This window comes from Hoplias malabaricus, chromosome 6 (assembly GCF_029633855.1).
Source record: "Hoplias malabaricus isolate fHopMal1 chromosome 6, fHopMal1.hap1, whole genome shotgun sequence".
Lineage (NCBI taxonomy): Eukaryota > Metazoa > Chordata > Actinopteri > Characiformes > Erythrinidae > Hoplias > Hoplias malabaricus.
The window spans coordinates 31709246-31731784 of NC_089805.1; the positions used below are offsets into that span (position 1 = coordinate 31709246).

At 39.4% G+C, this 22539-nt stretch overlaps 1 protein-coding gene across 4 annotated transcripts in view; it reads right to left on the bottom strand.

Annotated features, from left to right (window-relative positions):
- Positions 1–1541: 1541 nt before the first annotated feature.
- The window catches only part of clasp2 (cytoplasmic linker associated protein 2), a 47429-nt gene continuing 26431 nt past the window's right edge, over positions 1542–22539 (bottom strand). Inside the window, exons 15-44 of one of the 4 annotated variants that reach the window (XM_066674056.1) lie at positions 21809–21886; positions 21541–21708; positions 21279–21319; positions 20484–20645; positions 20214–20234; positions 19435–19539; positions 18032–18058; positions 17436–17462; positions 16554–16721; positions 16231–16272; positions 15429–15536; positions 14242–14304; positions 13465–13571; positions 12829–12852; positions 12426–12670; positions 12071–12134; positions 11148–11204; positions 9939–9941; positions 9205–9368; positions 9045–9123; positions 7459–7602; positions 7052–7195; positions 5158–5264; positions 4904–5054; positions 4547–4721; positions 3990–4183; positions 3761–3889; positions 3184–3390; positions 2972–3088; positions 1542–2670 (exon numbers count right to left, since the gene is read on the bottom strand). In XM_066674056.1, coding sequence (XP_066530153.1) covers positions 2581–2670; positions 2972–3088; positions 3184–3390; positions 3761–3889; positions 3990–4183; positions 4547–4721; positions 4904–5054; positions 5158–5264; positions 7052–7195; positions 7459–7602; positions 9045–9123; positions 9205–9368; positions 9939–9941; positions 11148–11204; positions 12071–12134; positions 12426–12670; positions 12829–12852; positions 13465–13571; positions 14242–14304; positions 15429–15536; positions 16231–16272; positions 16554–16721; positions 17436–17462; positions 18032–18058; positions 19435–19539; positions 20214–20234; positions 20484–20645; positions 21279–21319; positions 21541–21708; positions 21809–21886 — 3211 coding nt within the window. In that variant the 3' untranslated portion in view covers positions 1542–2580. Of the gene's footprint in view, positions 2671–2971; positions 3089–3183; positions 3391–3760; positions 3890–3989; positions 4187–4546; positions 4722–4903; positions 5055–5157; positions 5265–7051; positions 7196–7458; positions 7603–9044; positions 9124–9204; positions 9369–9938; positions 9942–11147; positions 11205–12070; positions 12135–12425; positions 12671–12828; positions 12853–13464; positions 13572–14241; positions 14305–15428; positions 15537–16230; positions 16273–16553; positions 16722–17435; positions 17463–18031; positions 18059–19434; positions 19540–20213; positions 20235–20483; positions 20646–21278; positions 21320–21540; positions 21709–21808; positions 21887–22539 lie in introns of all 4 variants that reach the window. The other 3 variants (XM_066674055.1, XM_066674057.1, XM_066674058.1) reach the window with 3 other exon arrangements.

Consider the following 22539-nt stretch of genomic DNA (forward strand, 5'->3'; position numbering starts at 1 on the left):
CTACCACCAACAGTAACTAATCGAATTTTGGTACTGACAAAAGACCGTTCTCACAGGACCTCAATGATCTTGAAGGTGCGTAAATATTCAGAAAGGTAGTTTCCTTGACAAACAAATAGAATTTTTTTAGTATCTTCTCATTTTAACCTCTTCAGTCAATTGTTTGTCCTTGTAGCCGAGACATCTGTTTGTTATTTGCAGGCCCTGCAGAAATAATTTAATAGCTTATGTAAATTCAGAGCCACAAAGTACTATATCAGCTGTTTCCCAAGGAAGGTCTAAGCCAAGCCCTGGATAGCACTATTTTCAATCTTGAATCTCATTCATTTTATCAACTGTGACAGTGGGTGCCAGCCAAGTTTACAATCCAAGCACTTATGGATTAGCAAAATGGAAAAAGTGAATTATGCCAACATATTTGATTCACAATACATATGCTTATTATTCCTTTAGTCATTGATCATCATCATAAGGGCTGCTACTCGAGCAGAAAAGAAAACTTTTTCTTTTTCGAGTTACACGATTTTTATGGGGGCTGTATTCTTCAGTCCTGGTCCTGGGGTCCAACTGTCCTGAACCATGATTTTTCCTTTTTGAAACATGTATAATTCCACCCCTAATGTCTGAGGTGAACTATGTTATTGCAAATGTGAACCTGACATGCAGGGTAATGGTCCAAGGAAGATGCTAGTTGAATTGACCTGCAGTACTTGACTGAAAAATACTTAACTGATGTTTGATAACTCCTTTGCTACTTATTAATTTTTCAAATAATTTAAACCTGGAACCATGGAGCTAAACGTCTCTGAACAAATGTATCCTGTATCAGAATAAGCTCAAGAGCTTGGCATCCTTTTCATTTTGATACATTAGAGAGTCATTGACAGAATTTAAACCCAGATATTTCCCTTTACTGTAAACTGGTAAATTCAACTTAATTCAGCAAAACAATGACGAGGGGAGGTGTCTATCTGATGACCCCTGTGAAGTGAAAGGTGGTTTGCGTACTCATGGTATGGACCCAATGAGTACACTTAGTTGTTAGGTGTAGCTGGTTGTCGATTGGACGATAAACATAAAAGGTTGCTGCGGCAAAGTGTAGGATACTGTAATTTTTTAACGATTGATAAATGTGGTTGTTGGTAAGAAGAGACTCAGCTGGACCTCATGTTCAGCACTAATGGACTGGCATAGGACATTTTACATCATATTCTGACTTTATTTACAAATATAGATACAACTGTGTCCTGTCCAGTTGCAGAGTTGTTTAATGCTGTTGTCACCAGGGGACAACAGTAAAATTTTAGAACTCCCATGTCCCACAAGGCCTCTTAGAGTAGATCACTGGATTTCAGCTTTTGTTATTTTATCAGATTAATTGTTCTGAAAGTTATTACAGAATTTAGTATTTATAACAATCCATCACTGTGCGTCTGTAACGCAAATGGATGAGGGCCAAAAAAATATAACACAATATAGTGACAAAGTACACTGTTTTGTAAAAGCATAGAAATGAAGGTAAAACAGCTTGCTCATGTCTGTACATTTTGTCTTTATTTTCATTTCATTGTTAGCATAGCTCTAGAAATGCAGAGGGAAAGAACAGAGGAAACGGTTTCCTCACAAGGGGAGAAAGAGAGACTACAGGGAGGAGAAAGACACAACAGTTTTGCCATTTAGATGCGTAAATACATTTCTACAAATTTCCCACTGGAGTAGAATGACACTATGCTACTGAAAAGAATCCACACTCCCTCTGAACAACACAAAACCTTCTCGAATACTCCTGCTGTGTTATATATAGATACATATTGCCTATGTATTCAGTCACTTCTGGCTTTGCAGAACAACTGCGACATCTTGGGCATGAGAATGGGTCACCAGGCCCGTTAAGCCCTGTAGGCTACCAGATAAATGGGTTGTTTTTTAATCATGACATGCATATAGCCAAGCAAAATATGCCATATAATAGAGTGTTATGAAGTGATATGACCATTAATTATCAAGACATTGGGTTTGTTAATATTTCTGCTCAGATTCTGAAGTTTTGAGCTGCATCTTACAAATCTGAGAATTCCCCAAAAGCTCTGTGATACAAAAGAAAACATCTTGATATTGTGGAATGACACCCAGAGCCTCCCCTCTCTCCCCCTTATCTCATTGGTGGGATTTCCACAGATAAGTGAAACTCACACAGGCGCACACACACACGCACACACACACACACGCACACACACACTCTCCCCGTTACCAGTCAACAAGCTCTAAAAAGCTTACCACCAGTGTCACAGATGGAGCTTACACAAAGAAAGACACATTCACACAAACACAGGGGCTGAATTCTGTTTCGGAGGAAGAAGTTCAGTCAAGTCCAGTATTGCCCCAAATGGCTTCTGACTGCAGGTGGAGTGTAAAGTGAAGGCAAAGGATGGAGTCCAGCAGTGTAGGTCCATACGTGTGAGAGTGTATGACTGCAAGCCTGTGTGAGTGTACAGCAGTCTGAGTGTATTTTTATGCGTGTTAAAAAGCCTGCTTGGGCTCCCTGCCCTTATTAAGTCCCATGAGTGAGTCCTGGTTGAACTACAGGCCTTGACCTCCCATGTCTGAGGATGGGTCACTTCCACTGGAGCCACTCTGGGCACGCTTTATATACAGGTTCAACAACTTCAGCTGCAGAAACAGAGAGAGTGTATGTTTATGTGTGTGTACAGTTGAGATCAGTACACTGTTAGAGTAGATAGTAACTGAGAGTATTGACAATGTGCTCTTGAATATCCCTATTTCTTTAATTAGCAATATATTGCACTAACTAGTGTGGCATAAATGAGAGCTGTAACAAAGAATGTGGTATTTATATGTTAACCTCAGACAAATGCACTAGCCACATGATAGTCACAACACAGTGTTATGCTGTAATATCATTTGATATGATTTTATTACATCCATTGTGCACCAAATGGAACTAGCATACCTTACTGCCAGACAATTGGCTGAGATGAGGTTTGAGATCCTCTCCAATGATGGAATAAATAGCCACGAGGCAGAATACACAAGCCTTTCGTACACTGCTCTCAGAGTTATCATAACCCTAGAGAGAAGAGCAAAACACATATTACAGAGTACTCCAGGACTCTCCAAGTTTGAAAACGCCGTGCTATAAATGCCACATAAATTAGTTCTTACCTGTATGAGCCCAGGGACAATCTCAGGCAACATTTGGACCAAGCTGTCCTTGGACAAGCGCTCAATGACTTTGGTGAGCATCTTGATGGCGGCCAGGTTGATGGGGTAGTCTGCAGACTGGATGATGGGGCATAGAACTTTTATGCATTGCTCTGGGCTTATGGAACTCGCCAGCATGGCCGCTGCCTCTTCTGCTGCCCGGACAACCTAAACCCAACAATGTGACAGAGATGTGATTTAAAACAGAGTTTAGAATTTCTTTTTACAGCTTTTTATTAACAAGATTTATTTCTGAATGACTGATAGCAAAGTTCAACAAGTTTTAAGACGAGTGTTCCAATGATTAAATTCAAAACTGGCCTCCTGCAATAAGTAGTTCCTAAAAACACAACCTTCATCTATACATCAATGGAAACTTCTCACATACGTAAGGCACCCCTGCCGTGGTCACTGGTATATCCCCCATATCATGAGAGAGATTGGCTTTTGCACTTATTGTTAATAACAGTCTGAATGGGCACGTTTATTATTAGCACTGAAAAACACAGTATCAATTTTTCATGAAATAGAGACTGACCTCTTTGTGTGGATCTTTGTGTGCTTCTAACGTTTTCATGATGGTGAGTTCTGCATAGTTTTTAAAGCGCCATGGCTGCCTGTTTAGAATTTCCTTCAGCACCCTCAGAGCTAATGCACGAATTACATGCTGCCAAAGTTCACAAGAATGATAGTGTAATTAGTAACAAAATTTTCTTCTTTCATTCCTCCAGTAAACATTACAGGTGGTCTTTTGGTGTATTATATACCTCTCCATCCCCCAGAGTTTCCAGTAGCAGCAGTAGAATGGTTTTGAAATGTTCGTCCCAGACATGCAGCTGTGTTTCCCTGATCAGCCGCATAAGCTCACAGAGTGCTGCCTTCCTCTCTTCCACCCGCTCACTGTGATTGGAAAGCTCTTTCAGCAGTTCAGCCACCACCTCTGATTGGTCCACGCTGCTGTCTGCTGGCACAGTTAAACCATTATCCATACGAGAATTAGAACTCTCCTTCCAGAAAACAAGCACCTAGGCTTAAAAGAACGAGGAGGAGGGAAAAAAAAAACCTTGTGGAGCCACCAGTGACAAGAGTGGCCATGTGACCTTTCCCCCCTCAGTGCCAATAACATCCAAACAGGTAGTTGTACTGTATTATGAATACCCTGAAACTACACTATAAATACTAATAGTAAAATAAAATGTATTCAGACTCAGTACTGAGATGCACTATCCCACTTTTCTTACTTCACCTCAGTAAAACTCAGTTTGGCACTGATTGTTTAGCAAAATGAGCAATAACATTATAATATCCAGAGAGGTTGTCTCACCAGCTGTAAGGGACTCTGCATCTTGGACTGGTGCATCTTTTAGGCTCTTACTAAAAGGGGCAAAGCCGAAGGAAGAATCAGAGTAAGGAGACGAGGAAAGGAGTGGCATGGTATTTAGCAAAGAGGTTTTGTTGTCCAAAGCTGTCCGACCCGAATCTGTAGTTTCAGGACCACCCTGCACAGACAAAAACATCAGTTTAACCATGTTTATACTGTGACAGTTGTGTTAAACAAGGTGCAGAAAAGATTAGTCTAAGCTGTAGTTTCTCTAAAAGCATCACCAAGGTTTACACACAGACATAGAGAAATGAATAAATGTGGCAAATCTTAATTGCCCCTTGACCCTCCACCTCTCACCTCTTCGCCTCCATCCCCTTCTCTTTTGCGAGGTGGTTCAGTCATGTCTTCTTGACTGCGGACACTGAAGTTCTGAATGGCTTGGCTAACCCCACGCAGAGAGCTGTAAATCTCCTCCGAGTTCATATTTTCTGTGTCATAATCAAATGCACTGCACCAACAGATGTAACATAGAATCAGTGGGGCTGGAAAGCCTACCAATATGAACAAGTCACAAAATGAGTAGAATGTAACTATATGACAACCAAATTTACCTCGGTGAGAGTGTGTTCTGTGACGTGTTGGTAGGAGACGTTAGCGGGCTAGAAAAACTGGGTGGTAATCTTGGTGTGTGTCGCATCAGTGGGCTTCCCACCTGAGCCTAGGGTTCAGTAAAAGGCATTTTTAATTATATCTCAAAAAATCCATGCTACATTACATGTTTTTTATTTATTATTGTTATTTCATACTAATAGGTGTCCAACAATTCATACAAAAATGCACAGATCAAACATACCATGATCATTCTGGCTCTATTGTCAAAAGTGTCAACTAAGTTTTATCAATTGATGTTTTTTTTGGTTCATGTCCCTAGTAAGGTTTTTACCTCCCCCTCCAGGCATAATCATTTAATGTGAATAAAGACACAGTGTTTGGGCTGTTGATTCCCTCATACATGCTACAGTGGACTTACTCCAGTATACATGCTAAACATAATTTCTGGGCAATCACTAAATGAGTAATGATGCACGAATGCTAAATCTAAGAAATTATACAACTACACAAAATTAAAGAGGAGTCCTTATGATTTTTCATTTATGATCTGTAATCGCTTAACCTTGATACCTATGGACACTTGAGTTGCTGATCCATCTACCACCTATGTGTTTTATTTTTTTTTTTCTGGAAACTGGCGCACCCAGAGGAAACCCATGCAGATATGGAGAACACACCAAATTCCTCACAGACAGTCACCCGGAGCGGGACACGAACCCACAACCTCCAGGTCCTTGGAGCTGTGTGACAGCGACACTACATGATGCGCCACCGTGCTGCCTATCCTTATGATTTTTTATTTATTATTTTATTTTTAATTCAAAGCAGGGGAAGGACAAAATATTGTTGCAATAATTTGTGTCAATATGCTGGTTCGCCATGCCTAATTCATTTTAACATATATTAATTCTAAAAATAAATAGGTTTTCAGAGGAGATTTTCTGGCATCTTTACGTCTTTGTGTATTTTGGTCACATGCACTGCCTTGAAAACAGGATCTGCACAATATACCAGGCCAACCAAGATGCTATGCTCCTAATGGCACCGATGAGAGCTACTGCAACTAAATAAAGCTTGCAACCCAAAAGAGAGCATTATAAAGACATTGTTAAAAAGGGCTTAACCAAGGCTTTAAGTTGTGAGAACAGAAAGGATTCAAACGTGAGGCTGATTTGTCTTTTTTTCTTGCTGAACAGAGATGATGTTTGATATGGTATGATTATAGACTAAAAATGCAGCCAGGCTATGGATCATTGCTGTGTTTTCTTATCTGTAACGTACAACATTTTTTTGTTTGTGCCTCTGCTATTTGAAAAAACAAACTACTCTCCAACAAATTGAGTGATATCCTCACTGTTGTTTTGTAAACACAACATATACAACCATCTAAAAAATTGTAATTTAGCTTGAAAACACAGTTTTAAAGCACATACATTTTACTGACCATCTATCTGCTCCTACAGCCAAAGTCTGTTGCTAAGTGAATGTGACTGTTTATATGTTTATATCCGTATCCCTGCACTTCACAGAAAGCCACAGAAACCATTTGCCACATTTTACATTTTCTGCATTTGTTGGATATAATTGCTTTCATTCTTGTATTATTTTATCATAAATGAACAAACCAATAAGCTAAAATATTACAGAATAAAATTTTCCACAGCATTTTACTTACATCAATCTGCATTAGAATTTAAAGTCTTTTAACCAAAAATTCTTGTAAATCATCTTACATTTCTTCTGAATGTAGACTTCCTCAGGCTGTATGCAATAACAGATTTCTCCAGAAAGGTCTCTAAATCTCCCATTACCCTAAACATGCAAGTTTTAAGGTGGTATTTTGCAATTCCGAACGCCCAGTTGTGCATATGTTTATACCGATAAGCGCCTTACCTGTGCTACATTGCCTGTGTTGCGCAGGTGATTCTGAAGGAGTTTGGTGGCTCCATCTTGGAAGGTTTTAGGTAGTGCACCAAGAAGCATTGTAAACTCTGGTGTATTTAGCTGGAACAGAGCTATCAGCACAGACTGGGCTGCCTGCAACAAACCAATACACAATCCTCCAGCAATTCAGAAGAAACCTTAAATAAACATTTATAGCAAAAGAAGAACATAACACATTAAATGCCTAAACCTGAATGTTCTCAGCAGCCTATTCGACATAACTGAAGGCATTACATTGTGCAAAAGATGAAAATGATTTACAAAAGTCACCTATTCGGAAGTTTAAATGTCACTGGAAATCTATGGATGCTACATGTATGACTGTATATGGACTTCACATGGAATGGCTTTTATACCTTTCTAACATCAGAGCTCTTGGGTTCTGTGGTCCATGTGATGATACGGGAGACAGCAAGTCTTGTCTCACTAGAGTTTACAAAGTCCTGTGGCTCCATCTGTAGTGTCAGCGTCTCTATGTACTTCAGGATGGCCACCTTCACCTGGAAATATTGGCCTCACATTACTACTAAACTACAACACATTTGGTAATTTAATATCAGAAGAAATTATAAAACAAAAAGCATTATTATAGGTACTACACTTTAAGCATTGGCAGCATTACATTTTTTCAGCAATTTATGACTACAGCATTTGGATTTATACTCTTCCAAATCTCTTTTGCTAATGACAATTGTTTTATGCATTCTGTATCTCACTTCCTTGTTTACACAAAACATTTAAACATTTAAGCATCTAAGACAAAATTCTGCCCATAATCCCAATAATCATCCATTATAAGTAATTAAATTCTTTTATAATCCATAAAGTATAAAAACAAAAATTAGACCCAGAATCACGATATACACAGCTAAGCTTAACAAAAATAATTCACAACAATAGGGAGTGACGAGACACAGCAGGAAATGAAACAAGACAGCTGACAGAGGTTTAGGGGAGGAATAGAGGAATGTTTGGGCATTGTATTGAAGACATAAAAGCTAATGCATGTCCTAGGAATGATGCTCCACTCATTATCCTTCCATGCATCACCTGCAGAGTGTCCATTATCTACTTTGTAACACAAGTAGCTTCTTTCAGGCAGTCCATTGAACAAGGTAATACTAGAACATTCTCTCTCTCTCTTTGACTGGGAGCAGAGCAGTTATTTCAGCACGGGCTCAGTCCAGTACTCTCTACAATCTCACAAAGGCTCCTCTTCAATTTGAAAAGGGACTGAAACTGATAACAACTGTAAGAGCTGTCAAGGTTATGATGTCAGTAAGTTTAAAGCAATCAGCCCTTGTAGGCCTGTGATCATGAAGAGGATTTGCCTTTTGGGAGCCCTGCGTGCCATAGAATTGCTTCCCCTGTGTCTCACTGACCTGTACTGCTTGGTTCCACACTTGGATATGTTCCTGCAGTGTGCAAGCATGCCGCCGCTTTCTGAGGGGAAGCAATTCTATAGCCCTGCCCCCGTACTGGCAACAGCGCCTTCTCCCCGGCTTCAGAGAGAGAGAGGAGAGCATGTCAATGTCAGAGAGTCCCGCACAGAAAGAGAGAGACGGAGGGAAGGGGCAAGGAAGAAAAAAATACTGGTAAGGAAAAGAAACTAAATGACAGCTAAAGAAGAGTACACAAAAATGGAGGAGGGTATAAAGGTGTGAATGTGAGTAAACACGTGCTGGGGAGATGACGTTGGGGTGAAATCTTGTGCCGAGCAGTGACCTCATGGTTTGCACAAGAATTGATGCAGAGCTAATAACCGCCTCATAGCACAGACACTTATTCTGAAACACTCCTAAATCTGCTAGGTACCCTGGCAAGCACCTGAATTGCAACCATCCACAGTACAATACTACCTTAAAAATTGAGCATGTCTCAGAAGATTGCCAGCTCAGCTGGTCAGTGAAAACACATAACCAGGTTCAAAAGCAGCACTTACCTTCAAGTTAGGTGTCTGCGTCTGGTCTACAGTAAACCTCATCAGAATGGTAAACTGCAGATCATTAGGAAAAGAATCCCTATATAGAGAGAGAGGTTTATAAGATATTTTGCTGAACAGAAAATTTGTTATGTGATCATTTACAACACATTTTACAGACCTGGTGACATCAAGGGCTTTTTGTACTTTTGCTTGTACAGAGCCGAGCAGGTCTGCCCCCATTTTCTTCAGCAGCTGTGTGAGCAATACAAACAGCCAGTCCTGCAGATCCTCCTTATGCACTACTATAAAGTCCACTAAGGTCTCCAGGAACATGCTGAACACCTGTTGAAACATACAAATAGTAATTGGCAAGATGCAAAGCTGGATTCAGAAAATGTCCTTTATTATGGGCAAAATGCTCGTCAAGCGCTTTTTTTTTTGGAAACAAACAACTAATTTCTGTTTAAATGTACATACTGTGCATTGTTCCTGGCTTTCAGGGAATTAAAACATTTTTGAAATCTTAGTATTATATGTCCATATGTAAATCCACAGATTAGCAAGATAATCCATAATTTCTTGAGTTTTAAATTAGTGATTAGTTTTTAATGCAAAAATGATCTGGAATGTATTATCTTTTAAATGGAGCAGGTAAAGGCACGAACAAGGACAGAGAATCAATGGCATTAATGTTCTACAAGTAGTCGGATGAGTCTGTTATTTATTAGTATATTAGTTTTGCAGCTTGTTCTGTTACCACCAAAACCTAAATACACTAAAATCAGGAACAATTATATACAAGCCCCAGCAATTCATTAAAGAAACAGCAAACATAAAAGTTAAGAAGCATCAAAAATGGTTAGATTACTGTCAGATCAGAATGAAAACTGCATAAAATCGATCTGAACTTACTCTCTACCGTTCCACCCCAGCGAAAGACATGAAAAGAAAACATAATTTAGTGAGTTTACTCATCAACTTTCACAGCCCTTACAGTAAATCAAGGGCATTAAAACAAAAATCTGTTTTTATTTCTGACAGCAGTATAAATTCAGTATTACTTCACTGATGCTGCAGAGAACAATGGATACTCCTTTTGTAGCTGTGCACATGTCAGAATCATGCAGTGACAAGTGTGACAAAGCCAGTAATATACAGAATATTTCACAGTCATCCTTCCACCTCTCACCATGGCACACGTCAACGACTAAAAATATTAATTTGGTCATTCCTTGTCTGTCAGAAGGCAAGCCTACCCGGAATCATTGGGCGCGAAGCCAACTAGAAACATATATATGATAAGACTTCTTGGAGACCACATTTGACCTAAAGTATTAGACCTCTAGTGGAGTTCAATTAATACTGCAAGATATCATCTCTGCTAAATGTGAGGGTGAGATGATCATATTATTTGCAAGCTTGCTTAGAGTCCTGCTGTGTCCTAAGGAGGTATGTGTCACTAAGTCTCAATTTGTGAATTAGCATATATTGCTGGCTACTGTGTCCTAGGCTGTGCTGAAGGGTGTTTCACTAGTGGAAGACCATGCAGTTTCATTTTAGAAAAGTCTGATTTCTTATGACTTGTTATTATTCAACATCTGTGCTTTACAAAACCTCTGGCTGTAATATAGGAAAAAAGTAACTGTGATTCTATAAACCCCAGTTAGTCATGCATGTGACCATCACAGTTGTCAGTGTGTGAGAACAGCATTTGTATTGCTGGCTGCATATGATGTTATGTCATGGTGTGGCTGATATCCTCCAGGAGTATCCACTGTGCACAGCACCACCATTGTGGTCATTCAGAATTTACAGAATTAAAATTACAACTGTGTTGAAAAAAAAATTGCACATTTTGGAAGAATTGTGAAATACAGTGTATTGAACCATTTCAAACACTTTTATATTAAATCCAAGAGAGAGGGATAAAATAGAAAGAATCAAGAGAAAATAAAACAACAGGAAGAGAAAAATTATACAAATATACAAAAGGAGGAAACTCTGTTTGAGAGTATTTAAGGATTCTGTAATGGAAACACATCATGGAGAAAAGGGTTCCTGCTCTCTAGACTCCAAGGAACAGGTCAGGCATTTGTCAGCATACAGGTATGTGTAATGTACCTTAAAGGAGGCTGAACTGATACCGGATTCTGCCGTGCCGAAGCCTCTGGATTCACGCTGCAAATCAGAGAGATGGTTGTGCCCAAAGGCGGTCAATCAGATTTACAGGGCAGGGCAACAGCCCAGCCACTGAGAGCAGGGAGAGAGTCAGAAGGAACTCGAAATGTCGCAGGAGAGTTGAGAAAAGTTCAAACGGCAAATTAAGACACCGAGCGGGTTAGTGTTCAAGCACGCTTGTACGTTTATATGTGCGAATAAAGGTACAGCTGACCTTATAGATATATCCATTTAAATGGCTCTGAAACTGACATTAATCCAGTAAAACGTCTATTCAGGAAGTGTTCGCAAATACTAATAAAGCTACATTTATTAAAAAAAACAAAAAAAAAAAAAAAACATATGTCTGTGACTTAATTCTCTCATCCACCTAAATGTCAGGATTTAATTCTACGCTGACTTGGTGTGAGGGGCATAGAAATTCTGGGATGTTCCAGAATAGCAGTTTTTCTTGTAGAATTCCATACATACTTTGTGTTTCTGTGCGTGCAAGCGTGTGGAAAAGATTGAAGGAAGTATCAGAAGTGCGGTGAGTGACAAGAGCCGAGCACTGTAACTGGCAGTGAAGAGCAAGAAAAATCCACCAAAAACCCAAACCAAACATGCCATTAGCCACCAAGGCTTTACTCCGAGAGTTAGTGTGCAGAGCGCATGCGGGGCGAGAGTGTTGCTGAGCGTGTGTTTACATGTCTGAGGAAAGAAAAAGAAAAACGGGCTCTAGGTGAGGCAGAATCCGATATTTTGTTATCCGAGAGTGAGATTCGTGCAAGGCTGAAGTATATTTTTATATATTCTATAGAGCAGAGTTTGTGTGTGTGTGTGTGTGCGCTTAAATAAGCCCCACTGCAAGCAACATGCCGAGGTACCTTGCTGTGTGGATCTGCAAACATCCTGGTGAAAATTTCACATAACCTCTTCAGCTCAACACGACTGAAACAGAAGAAAGTAGAATCAATGTCATTAACAACAGGGGCCTCTGCACTAGCGAAAAGATCTGTAACAGCAAAAGACACAGCATGCGATGCCCTTTTTCCAACCTCAGGAATACTGTATCTTTACAATGTTTTACATACCTACTCTACCCTTTTAAAATTAGAAACTATTTCTTCCTTTAACAGATTCCTATATATTAGCTGGAAATATGAATGTAGTACATAATATTTTAAGTTGCATACAACTGAAAACTGTTTCTCCAAGGTTTTGAATAGTTCTGTATGTCACCTCAGAGTGCGCTGGTTCTTTAGTAAAGTCTGGAGTCCCATCAGCCCCTCCTTCCTCTCAGACCAGTTGGCGGAGGCACATCGGTTTAGCACTTCAGCCACATCCTCAGTCTGACGCATATACGTGGGAATGCTTCCATTGCGGGAGCTGTATGAACGCTCTGAACACGCACTTGATGCATCACTGTTAGCATCATCATCAGAGTACATGCCATAGGTCTCATACCGCCGCCGGGCTGGTTTTTTCTGATCAGGGAGAAGCAAAACAAAGGGAATTTCTATCAGCATTTTGGGGGAATAAGCCACACCCCCAAAAAACCAACCCAAATGGAAGCATGTAACAAAATAGGTAGGGTGCATGACATAAAGTGATCTGACACAGACAGACAAGCAGAGAGACTGACCTTGCTCCGCATGTCTCCTAACAGCTGGCAGCATTAACACAAAGTCAGAAATCAATGTCTGATGGTTAGCAAATGGCTATTCACAGACTCAGCACTTTGGTCAAAGGGATAGCAGGCATTTATGTTAGTGTATGGTACTGTGCAACAGTCAGAAAACACCCTTACATTTATTTATGCTTTATTAGCTGGCTAATATGCATTTCTGTTTCTGAAAACTTTTTTTTTTTTTTTCATTCCCCAGTGAACTCAGCAAAAAATATTAGTTCCACCAAAGTACAGTCTTATAAATTGTTTACATTTGTTTTACTCATCACAACCCAAGTAATTGCAGTAACAAATTTGGACACATTTCCCTTCCCCCTAAACTAAGAGAAAACCAATGATGGGATATTATGTGTAATTTTCTATAAGATATGTATCTACATATTTTCCCTGAAACTACAAAACTAAACAGTCATTAAAAAAAAAAATATATAAATATATAAATAAAATAATCAAATAAAATAATTTGCTATTTGAATAATCAAATCAAAAAAAATAATCACTGATTATTTGCCACTATGATGTAGGAATCCAGGAAGAATAGCAGCTATTGCGAAAGACATTACTGTATGTGGGTAAAAAGTGAGGGTATACCAGGGCATCAGCTAGAGCCTCCTCTACATCAGATCCTGTATTTAACACTCTCATGGCACTGACAGAGGAAGAAAGACGACTGGACTGAGACATCCCCAATCCTGAACCTAAAACACATACATATTATAATTATGCCTAAGGTCTACATTGCTAATGGTCACGTTCACTTCACAATACAATCAAATGAACACAAAAAACAGTCACATTACCATCGATAGTATTTCAGTGGAAGAAAACGTAGACACTTATACAACAACATAGCAAAAAAAGTTTTAAAACACATTAACAGGAGAAAGAAAAAAAACTGGGTTAGAATGCAGAACAAAAAAAAAATCATTGGTGATAAAGGACTGAACACAAATGTTTAACTATTCAGCCTAAATGAACTGACAGCAAAAAGCTCCAAATGCAGAAGAGCTTTCTCTCTTGTCCTAATTAAAGCTCTCTCTGACTCTCCCCAATCTTCTCCTGATGTCCCCAGTCACTGCTCTGGGGTCATTTTCTGCCCTTTCTAAAGCTGACACTAATCTCCCAAAGATTTTACATATTCATCACAGGTTATCCCCACATTTGTGGCTGTTTGCTGGAGTGTGTAACCACATTAGAAACCTAAGAGATGGGAAGAATTCTTGTTATGGAAGCTAAACTTAAAGCATGCATGTCCGATGGAAGCTAAACTGAAAAAAGCGGAATGGTGGGATGTAAAACTTAAAAAGAATGAGCATATATAATATTGCTTCTGAATAAGGGCTAAGCAGGCTGGGGGTCACAGTTCACCTGCTGCCCCAAAGGCATCTGGAGCGTGGAGAGCACCAGTAGAGCGAGAGTAGTGTCGTGTAGCTGTAACACAAATAAAGACATACATACACACGCACAACCAAGCCAGTGTTAGAGCCCACCAGAGGAATCACTATCACCACCACACCATTTGTGATACATGCTTAACACAACAGTCCCCAAAGATTAGAGTCCATTTCTGCTTATAATGAACAGTCCTCCACTTTACTGGAGAAAGTGATACTGATTTGATCCAATATATCAAGGTTTGAGGCCCAACCATAAAACAGCTTGATCCAAGATTAACTGCCTGTTACAGTAGCAGTAGAAAATAAACACTTGAAAAGACTTTTAATTATGCTGGTACTGTATCTCCTTTAATCTGATTTCTGTAGATTTGTAGATACAAAAATCTAAACTTTTTAAACCACGGTTAAGGACCAGAAAAGAGAAAACATAGTTTATAAATTTACAAGGTTATAGTTCTTAATAGAACAGCTGTAATCACTTTCTGACAAAAAAAAAAAGCTGTAATACAGAAATGCTGTCTAAGGTTTTTGTTTAAAAACTTTTCTGTAGTGAGCTGGGCTGTAAGATCATCTCAAATACTGCAAGTGTCATCATCCATCAGCATCCGCAACATGATACAAAGCAAAACTGGAAGGCCAGCAAGCATGATCTCCAACTTAATGATGACTGCGGCAAACCACGTCTACTTAAACTGGATGTTTTTCACTTAGTGATCAGAAAGGCAGATCTATTTGAAGTTAAAATAAAGAAAAATTATTACGCAGTAATTATAACATTATTTGCCTGTGTCCATTTAATTTACTAAAAAATTTTATTTATGCCACAAAACTACAAAATAAAAATTGAAAACTTGGACTATTTAACTGTGCATTCCTTCAATCAAGCTGCACTATACCCCTGCGCCAACATTTAAATTTAAAGGTGTAAGCCATGATGTTTGTTCCAATGTGCATAACAAGAAAAACAGAAGTTCAGGTGTTGTAGTTTCAAAGATGTAACTATTAAGGTCACAAATTGTCCAGTCCAGGATTTAAAATAACAAAGCCTACATATGCTGTCACTCAGTGAAAATATCTATACCTTACAAAGTCCCATAGGCCAGAGCTACATCTGAATAGTTGGTTCCCCTCTATGTACCGTTTGCCGTGGCTACTCACCAAGCGGCGTGAAGGAGCGCACAGGGCTGGTGTCTCTGCTGCTCTCTCGACTGGCCTCTCGACTGCAGCCCTGACTCACACTAGGCCGTGGAATACGACTACCCCTCGCTGCCCCACCCCAAGATAAGAGACAGAAGAAAGCGAACAAGAAAAGAGTGTAACAGTGAAAGAGAAGCATGAAAATGCAAAGAACACACAAATATAAAGAAAGAGGGAAAAGTTAGAAGAAAAAGTATAGAATAGACACAAGATTCACAAACACAACTATAAAGAAATGAAGAAGGTTTCTGGTTTCCAAAGAGAAATACAGGGGCCCTTGTTTAAAGCCATGAGGAACCCCACATAGAATATCTTAATTTTTAAACATTTACATTAAAACATGTATTCCCAGAAAAAGAGAAATGCACTTTTATAGTGATGAAACATGCATGAGATTCAAGCACTTTATTAGTCAGCGAAGTGTCTGATAAAAAGACAAGGATAAGAGAAATGGATACGAAATTAGATGTGAACAGTTAAGGGACAAGAAGAATACAAAGCTTACAGTTTACTATGTAATAGCTAACTTCCATATACTGCTACTCTCTTAAGATGGGATTCAGCACATCATTAAGCACAAGAACAACACCTTGTTTAGATTAACATCACAGCAGGGGTATAATGTGGCTAAGTAGGTTATTGTGAGAGCAGCTCAAAAGCAGCTTCTTCAAAGCATTTAACACAGCCCAATTATTGCAAGGCCAGCCAGTGCTCAGATGAATGGGATGGGATGGATGATGGAAAGAAGCCTTAAAAAACATACCTCCTTTTGATCCATTGTATATATGGCCAATGTTTGATGGTGCTTTGATTGAAAAAAGCATATTTGATTAAGATAAGATATGTGAGAATACAATTTGCTGTATGATATCTTCACTCTACTTTAACACTCCACAAATATAACAACAAAGCAATAAGGGGGGGGGGATCATAATTCACTTTAAAAATGTAATAGCAAGAATGACAAATGCACCAAAAAGAAAAGAAATCCCAGTTATTACAAAAGAACAGAAATTGGTAGTTTAATAAATATATAAATCAACAATGAGAATAGTGATGCAGGCACAGAAAAATGTCAGTACTTACCCACAGAGAGGCGTGTTGGACTGGAGTCACGGCTACAGCCTTGACTGCGGGGGATCCTGCTGCGACGGTGGGAACCAGGAGCTGCACTCACTCGTTGTGCACCTGTGCTGAGTGTGCTTAAAGCTGTGCTTGTTAGCACGCGACCTGGCGATCCAGAACGAGAGCCCGCTAAAGAGAGGGGATAGGGAGAAGTGAGAGGAGAAAGGAGAGGAAAACGTGAGACCAACATTTTTGCTAAAAGAACATAAAGACACAGACAGACATATACTACTTGGAAACATACACGAAGACAAACTATGAGTTTCTAGACCTGAAAGTCAAATTCAAACCTTCATTACTGCTTTAGCCCACTAAGCAAATAGAGAAAAGTTTTTCTGTAACCCTATAAAACAAGGTTTTACCCATATGTCTAAAATGAAGCTTGCACAAGAATCTTCTAACAGACAAAGAGAGGGGAAAAGTTTGACATGTCACCAAACAGGAAGAATGAAGTGTTGCCAGTGAACAGCAGAAAAGTTTTCTATGAGTCCTACTAAAGAAGACAGACATGGACAAATTCCTCCACACTTTTCTCTGCAATGCCAAACATCAGCACATTACATTTTGAAAATAATGACACAACCATTTGCTGTGAGTTTAAACCAAATAAAAATCCATTTTCAAATATTTAAGCAGGAAAAAAAGCCCCAGATTAGCCATAGTGAGCCAAGCAGGTAAGCTATGCACTCTACATGCAGCAAGTAGAGTGGGGGGGTTGATAGGAAAGTCAGTGCCTCCATCAACCACAGAGAGAAAAAATATGTAGGAGAAAAGTGGAGTCCAGGGAAATGTGTGGAAAGGGACAAGGATTGAGTGACTAGCAAAATATGTGGAAACTCTTACCACCGACAGGGGTAGCAGATTGAGATCCTGAGCCAATGAAGGGGCAGAATTGTAGAGAGGGGAGGGGCCAAGAGGCCCATTGGGTAGGAGGAGGAAAAGCACATTAAAAAGATGCAATGCATTATGGGATAAATACCATGCAGATGGCCTGAGTGTCCCAACGCAGACACAGTATACATGAATTCATGAAAACATTGGTCCGCAAATAAAGAGAGCAATGTGAGGTGCACACAGATTCAAAAAGCCGCTGAACAGCACTGCACACTGCGGTTGCTCAACAATAAGCTGCAAAAATACTCAACCACCATGAAGAAAAAAAAGGATGAATTTCTTAACACACTTCACACACTACATGGTTCTCTAACTGTCCCATTGATATAGTTATTTCTTCTGTTTATTCTGTGGACTAGCAATCTCTCTCTCTCTCTCGCTCACACACACACATACACAACATAATTAGTGTGTGCTTTTTAAGTGTGTCTTGCTTTTCCTGCAGGCAGAAATGGACTCACTAACACACCCAGTGAATACCACACAGCATGCACAGTACTGAATACACACACTCTCACACTCGTCAACACGTCAGACGTGGGTACCTGGCGTGCAATCAGAATCGTCGGAACCTAGAGGCACAGAAACAGTTGAAGGAGCTGTGTGTTACATCCCTAGATTAGGATGATTCCTGTGGTACACTGTGCTCTACACAGTCTCAAAAGAACATTGGAAATGACAGCAAGCAAATGTAGGGTTGTGTGTACGTGCATGTTGTGTACAGTTGTGTGATTATCTTTAAAGGGTTTGTCAAACGTGAATTTGTCAGTGCATTTTGTGAAGTAAATTATATTTCTTTTTCATCCCAGTTCTTAGTCACTCTCAATATATCCCTTCCCAAGTTAAACACAATGCTAAAAACCCCAGAACAGAGTGTAGGAAAGCACATGCTTCTTCTGAGACATGTGCAGCAAAATGTCCTTTTGTTTTCTAGCTGCTGCTAATTCCAACCAACAGGTCAACTCACATAGAGAAGAGCACCAACTGCCCAGATCTGTCAGCAAACAAACACCCACATTAGTTAGAATTGTGCTTACAGGGCAGAGGGCCATCCAACACAACCAGAGTGTGGGGCAAATTGTGCCCGCTTAGTACTCCTGGTATCAGATTGTTTAGGGATCATCAGGGATCGAATCAGCAATTTCACTATAAGAGGACTGACACTAAAATATAATTAATTTAAGCTGAAATAGCAATTAAACACCAAAAGATATTTTTTTTGGAACAAAAACCTTTTACCAACAAAACAATTCTGCATAATTGTGTAAGCACTAAACAACTTAACAGCATTGTTAGCTGATTGACCAACCACAGCAGCACAGGTCACCCCACTGTAACCAACCGATTAGCTACAAATTATTGATGTCTTTCAATGTATAATTATGTGGCATGGAATATATGATATCTGAATTAACCATGTAACCTTTTGTGTTTTTACTGTTTAGGGAAAGCAAGTTAGCCATTTTGCTAACTGCTATGACAACTCCATAGCCAACTGCAGCCATACACACATCTCAACCCTGTTGCTTGCCAAACATTTGCTATAATTTTTTAAATCTTTTTTTCTTTGCAGATCAGTGTGCAGTTCCACATTATATTAACAAGCATATAAGGAACTGATTTTACCATGTTCACATTTGTGTCATTAATGTTGATGGTTAGTGCGCTAGCTAGCTTGCTAATAGCACAAATATTGAGGATATTTTTGTCACCAATCTTCCAGACTTATTTAGTTTAACAACTGACTAAAATTGAAAATGCCTTATGTGAGCATGGGATAGGTGAATGCAAATAACTTGAGTTGATATTTAATTGTCTTCAATAGATTAAGATATATTCATGTGTAATATGCATGTTAAATTTATGTAAATGTGGGTTAAGGTTTGGGGTGTTGATGTTGATGAGAATGTAGGGTGTAACAAGGGTTTTACATATATATTATGCTTACGCTGGGACTGAGACACCATCTTTGTTCGGCTCCGCCCCCTGGAGTCCACCTGACTGCTGCTTATTCCCGATGGTGTCGATAACGGTTGCTTGGTGCGTAGTCGACCTAGAAATGCACAAACACGTTTACTTTTCTGAGAAAATGTTTTAGATAGAATTGTGCCATTCTCTGTAAATCACTTGTTTATTCCCTCATCTCAGTACAACAAAATATGCACTTCTCATTTGCAGATTAAAGAGGACTAAACATTGAATATTAGCAGCAAGCTCAAGTTTGCATGAGAGAGAGAGTAACGGAAGAATGCAAAATGCTTAGGAAGCATTCTGATACAGCAGGTGTCACAGGATAAGTAGCAGTCCAGAGTACCCAGAGCCTGCAGTACCACCCCTTACCAACAGAGGGCAACAAAAGTATACCACAAACAGCAGATACAAGGGAAAGGGTACCATGGTACAGAGATATTTACTACTTAAAAAAAAAAATTACAAAAATAAAAAAACCACACAAATTATGAGTATGGCAACACAGGCATTATGAGTATGACCAACTACAAGATTCACACATCCGTTATCATAAACATGGGGTATGGTTGTTGCCTTTTTGATTTTATTTTGGAGGGGGGGGGCAATGCTTTTTTAATGCATGAATCAGCCACCCAAGAAGAGAGAAGAAGATGAGGAAATGGAAAAAAGGGGGCGGGAGATAAGAGAAAGATGAAAAAGTTGGAAGATTAGTGAAGCTTAAATGGTGATGGACGGGTTCAACTCAGATGATCTTACCATCCTTATCAGAAGAATCATCTTTAAGCCAGAGAGAAGAAAGAGTAGCACAGCAAACCAGTTAGAAAAAAGTGTACTCACGCAAATTACTCAAACATGCACGCGCGCACAAAAAAAAAAAAAAAAAAAGACATTCTTCACATCAAGAAAAAACGAGGGGCTGAAATTGAGAGCAAGACTCAGTTTTTGGTGGATGGCTCACTGCAATTACTTTTACCCCAACATATACCATACTAGACAAACGTTTGCAATGTGAGAGCATGTACATACCTAGAGATGCATATGAGCCTGGGGGCAGGGCTGTAGTGAGGCGTCCTGCCCCTCCCACCTGCCCGCTGTGTCTTGCCTTAGCCCCAGCTGCTGCGTTGACATCTACATCACTCCGAGATCGCTGCAGGGAGCCTGGGGAGCCCGATGACTTACTGGCCGGAACTGAGGAACATATACATGAAAACAGAAATATTCAGACACCATGCACACGAGACACATTTAGCCCCTTTCACACATACAGGGTAACCCAGAAATGGGTAACATTCGTCCTGGACACTACCTGGACTTGATCCTGCTAGTTTCCTAGCAGAGATTCTGCGTAAAGTCCAAGACAGTGCACGTGAGAACGAAGATGTAATGTTTCTCACAGCTAGTGCGTGTCTGCTGTGTGCTGAGTGTGTGAAAGAACCACTCTGAAACATCTCTGTATCTGATACTCAGGAGTTTCTTCAGGAGTTCATTGGTGAAAGAGCATCAGTAATATAACAAACAAGTAATGTAGCAAACATAATACAAGTACCTAAATGTCGGAACCCCAGTCTTGACAATGGTCTTTTTATGTAATCATTGGATGTTACTTAATTGATATAAAATAATAAAAAGAAAAAGAAAATAGTAACAAAATATTCAGGTTGACAAGATTTGTTGCTCATTTAAATGTAATGTAGTAGACAGTGGCCTAACAGGTACAAGTTTAGTTTCTGTGCATAGTTAAATGCCTCAAAATAAAAAAGGAAGAACCCATGCTAAGTTTACAGTTATCATAGGTTTAGCATACCCCATATCATAGCTCACCTCTTCCTGGAGCAGCTGACCATTTTGTTGACAAGGGCCGACTAGAGAGATGGAAAAAAATGCGTCAGAAAACAGCTACTTTATCTGGCCATAAGTGATCATAAATGGGATGGTAAAGCACCTAGTGCTGATTTTGTAAAATGGCACCTACCACACAGATCATATAGTGACTGCCATTTAAAAGTGACATTTTAAAGTTGTAAGAGATTAGATTTTCAGTAAGAGAAGTGTGTGTGCACGCGTGTTTGTGTGTTTTACTTACTTGAGGCTCTCCTGGGAGCTAGAAGAAGAACGGTCAGACTGTGGCAGTGACGCCACACTGCCAGAGCTTTTCAGACATGACTGAAGTGTCCTCTGATAGGATGATTCTAAAGAGTTATAAAGAGACTCCGCCTCCCCAGGGAAGTGAGCCCGCAGTCCCCAGTATGCCCTGAGGGATGGAGAGATCAATACTGCTACATTAACCCAAGGCAAGGAAGTGGATATCATTTCTACTCAGTATATGTGTTGTGTATGAGGAGAGAACACACTTTCTGGCCTCCACTCGAGCCTCAGAATCTGCATCCTTTATTCCCTTCTTTATGCTCTCCACCAAAACTGCAGCATGTCTGATAGAGAGGCACAGAAACATACAGTGAACACAGTGTTGCATAAAAAAGAAACAAATCTTTGATGACGGTAAAGGCTAATTATAACCAGGCGTATTTACACTTGTCAACTGTCTCAAATCCAGAAAATGCCCTGATAAGTTTCATGCGCATTCCGTTCACACTTGCCTGTACATGCATTTTCCTTAGATTAAATTCAGTTTCCACCTGAGCTGCCTTTTCTCTGTTACATGCAAATCCAAGGATTTCTCATCAAGAATTATGAATTCAGGCCACAGAACTTTGATTCTAACAAGTAAGGCTTTAAACTAATTTATTCATTTATTGTTTTTATTTACTGACATTTATCACTGATTATAAGGCATTCCCTATTACTGTATCAAAAGAAATCAGTTTGGTAAACATCCGTATCACATCAAACCTTATTATGAATTGTGTAAATTACTATACACTGCTTAATGCCCAAAATTATTTTCATGAATATGCTTTTAAAAAATAAAATCTCACACGTGCATGCATTTATACTTGGCTCAGTTACGTCTGCAGTGTGTTTTAAAACTATTGGAAAGCAACGTGTCTTAGAAACAATTACATTTGTTTTTGTGATAAACGGACAGTTAGCCATTCATTCCAAAATGCCTGAGCTGGCTCAG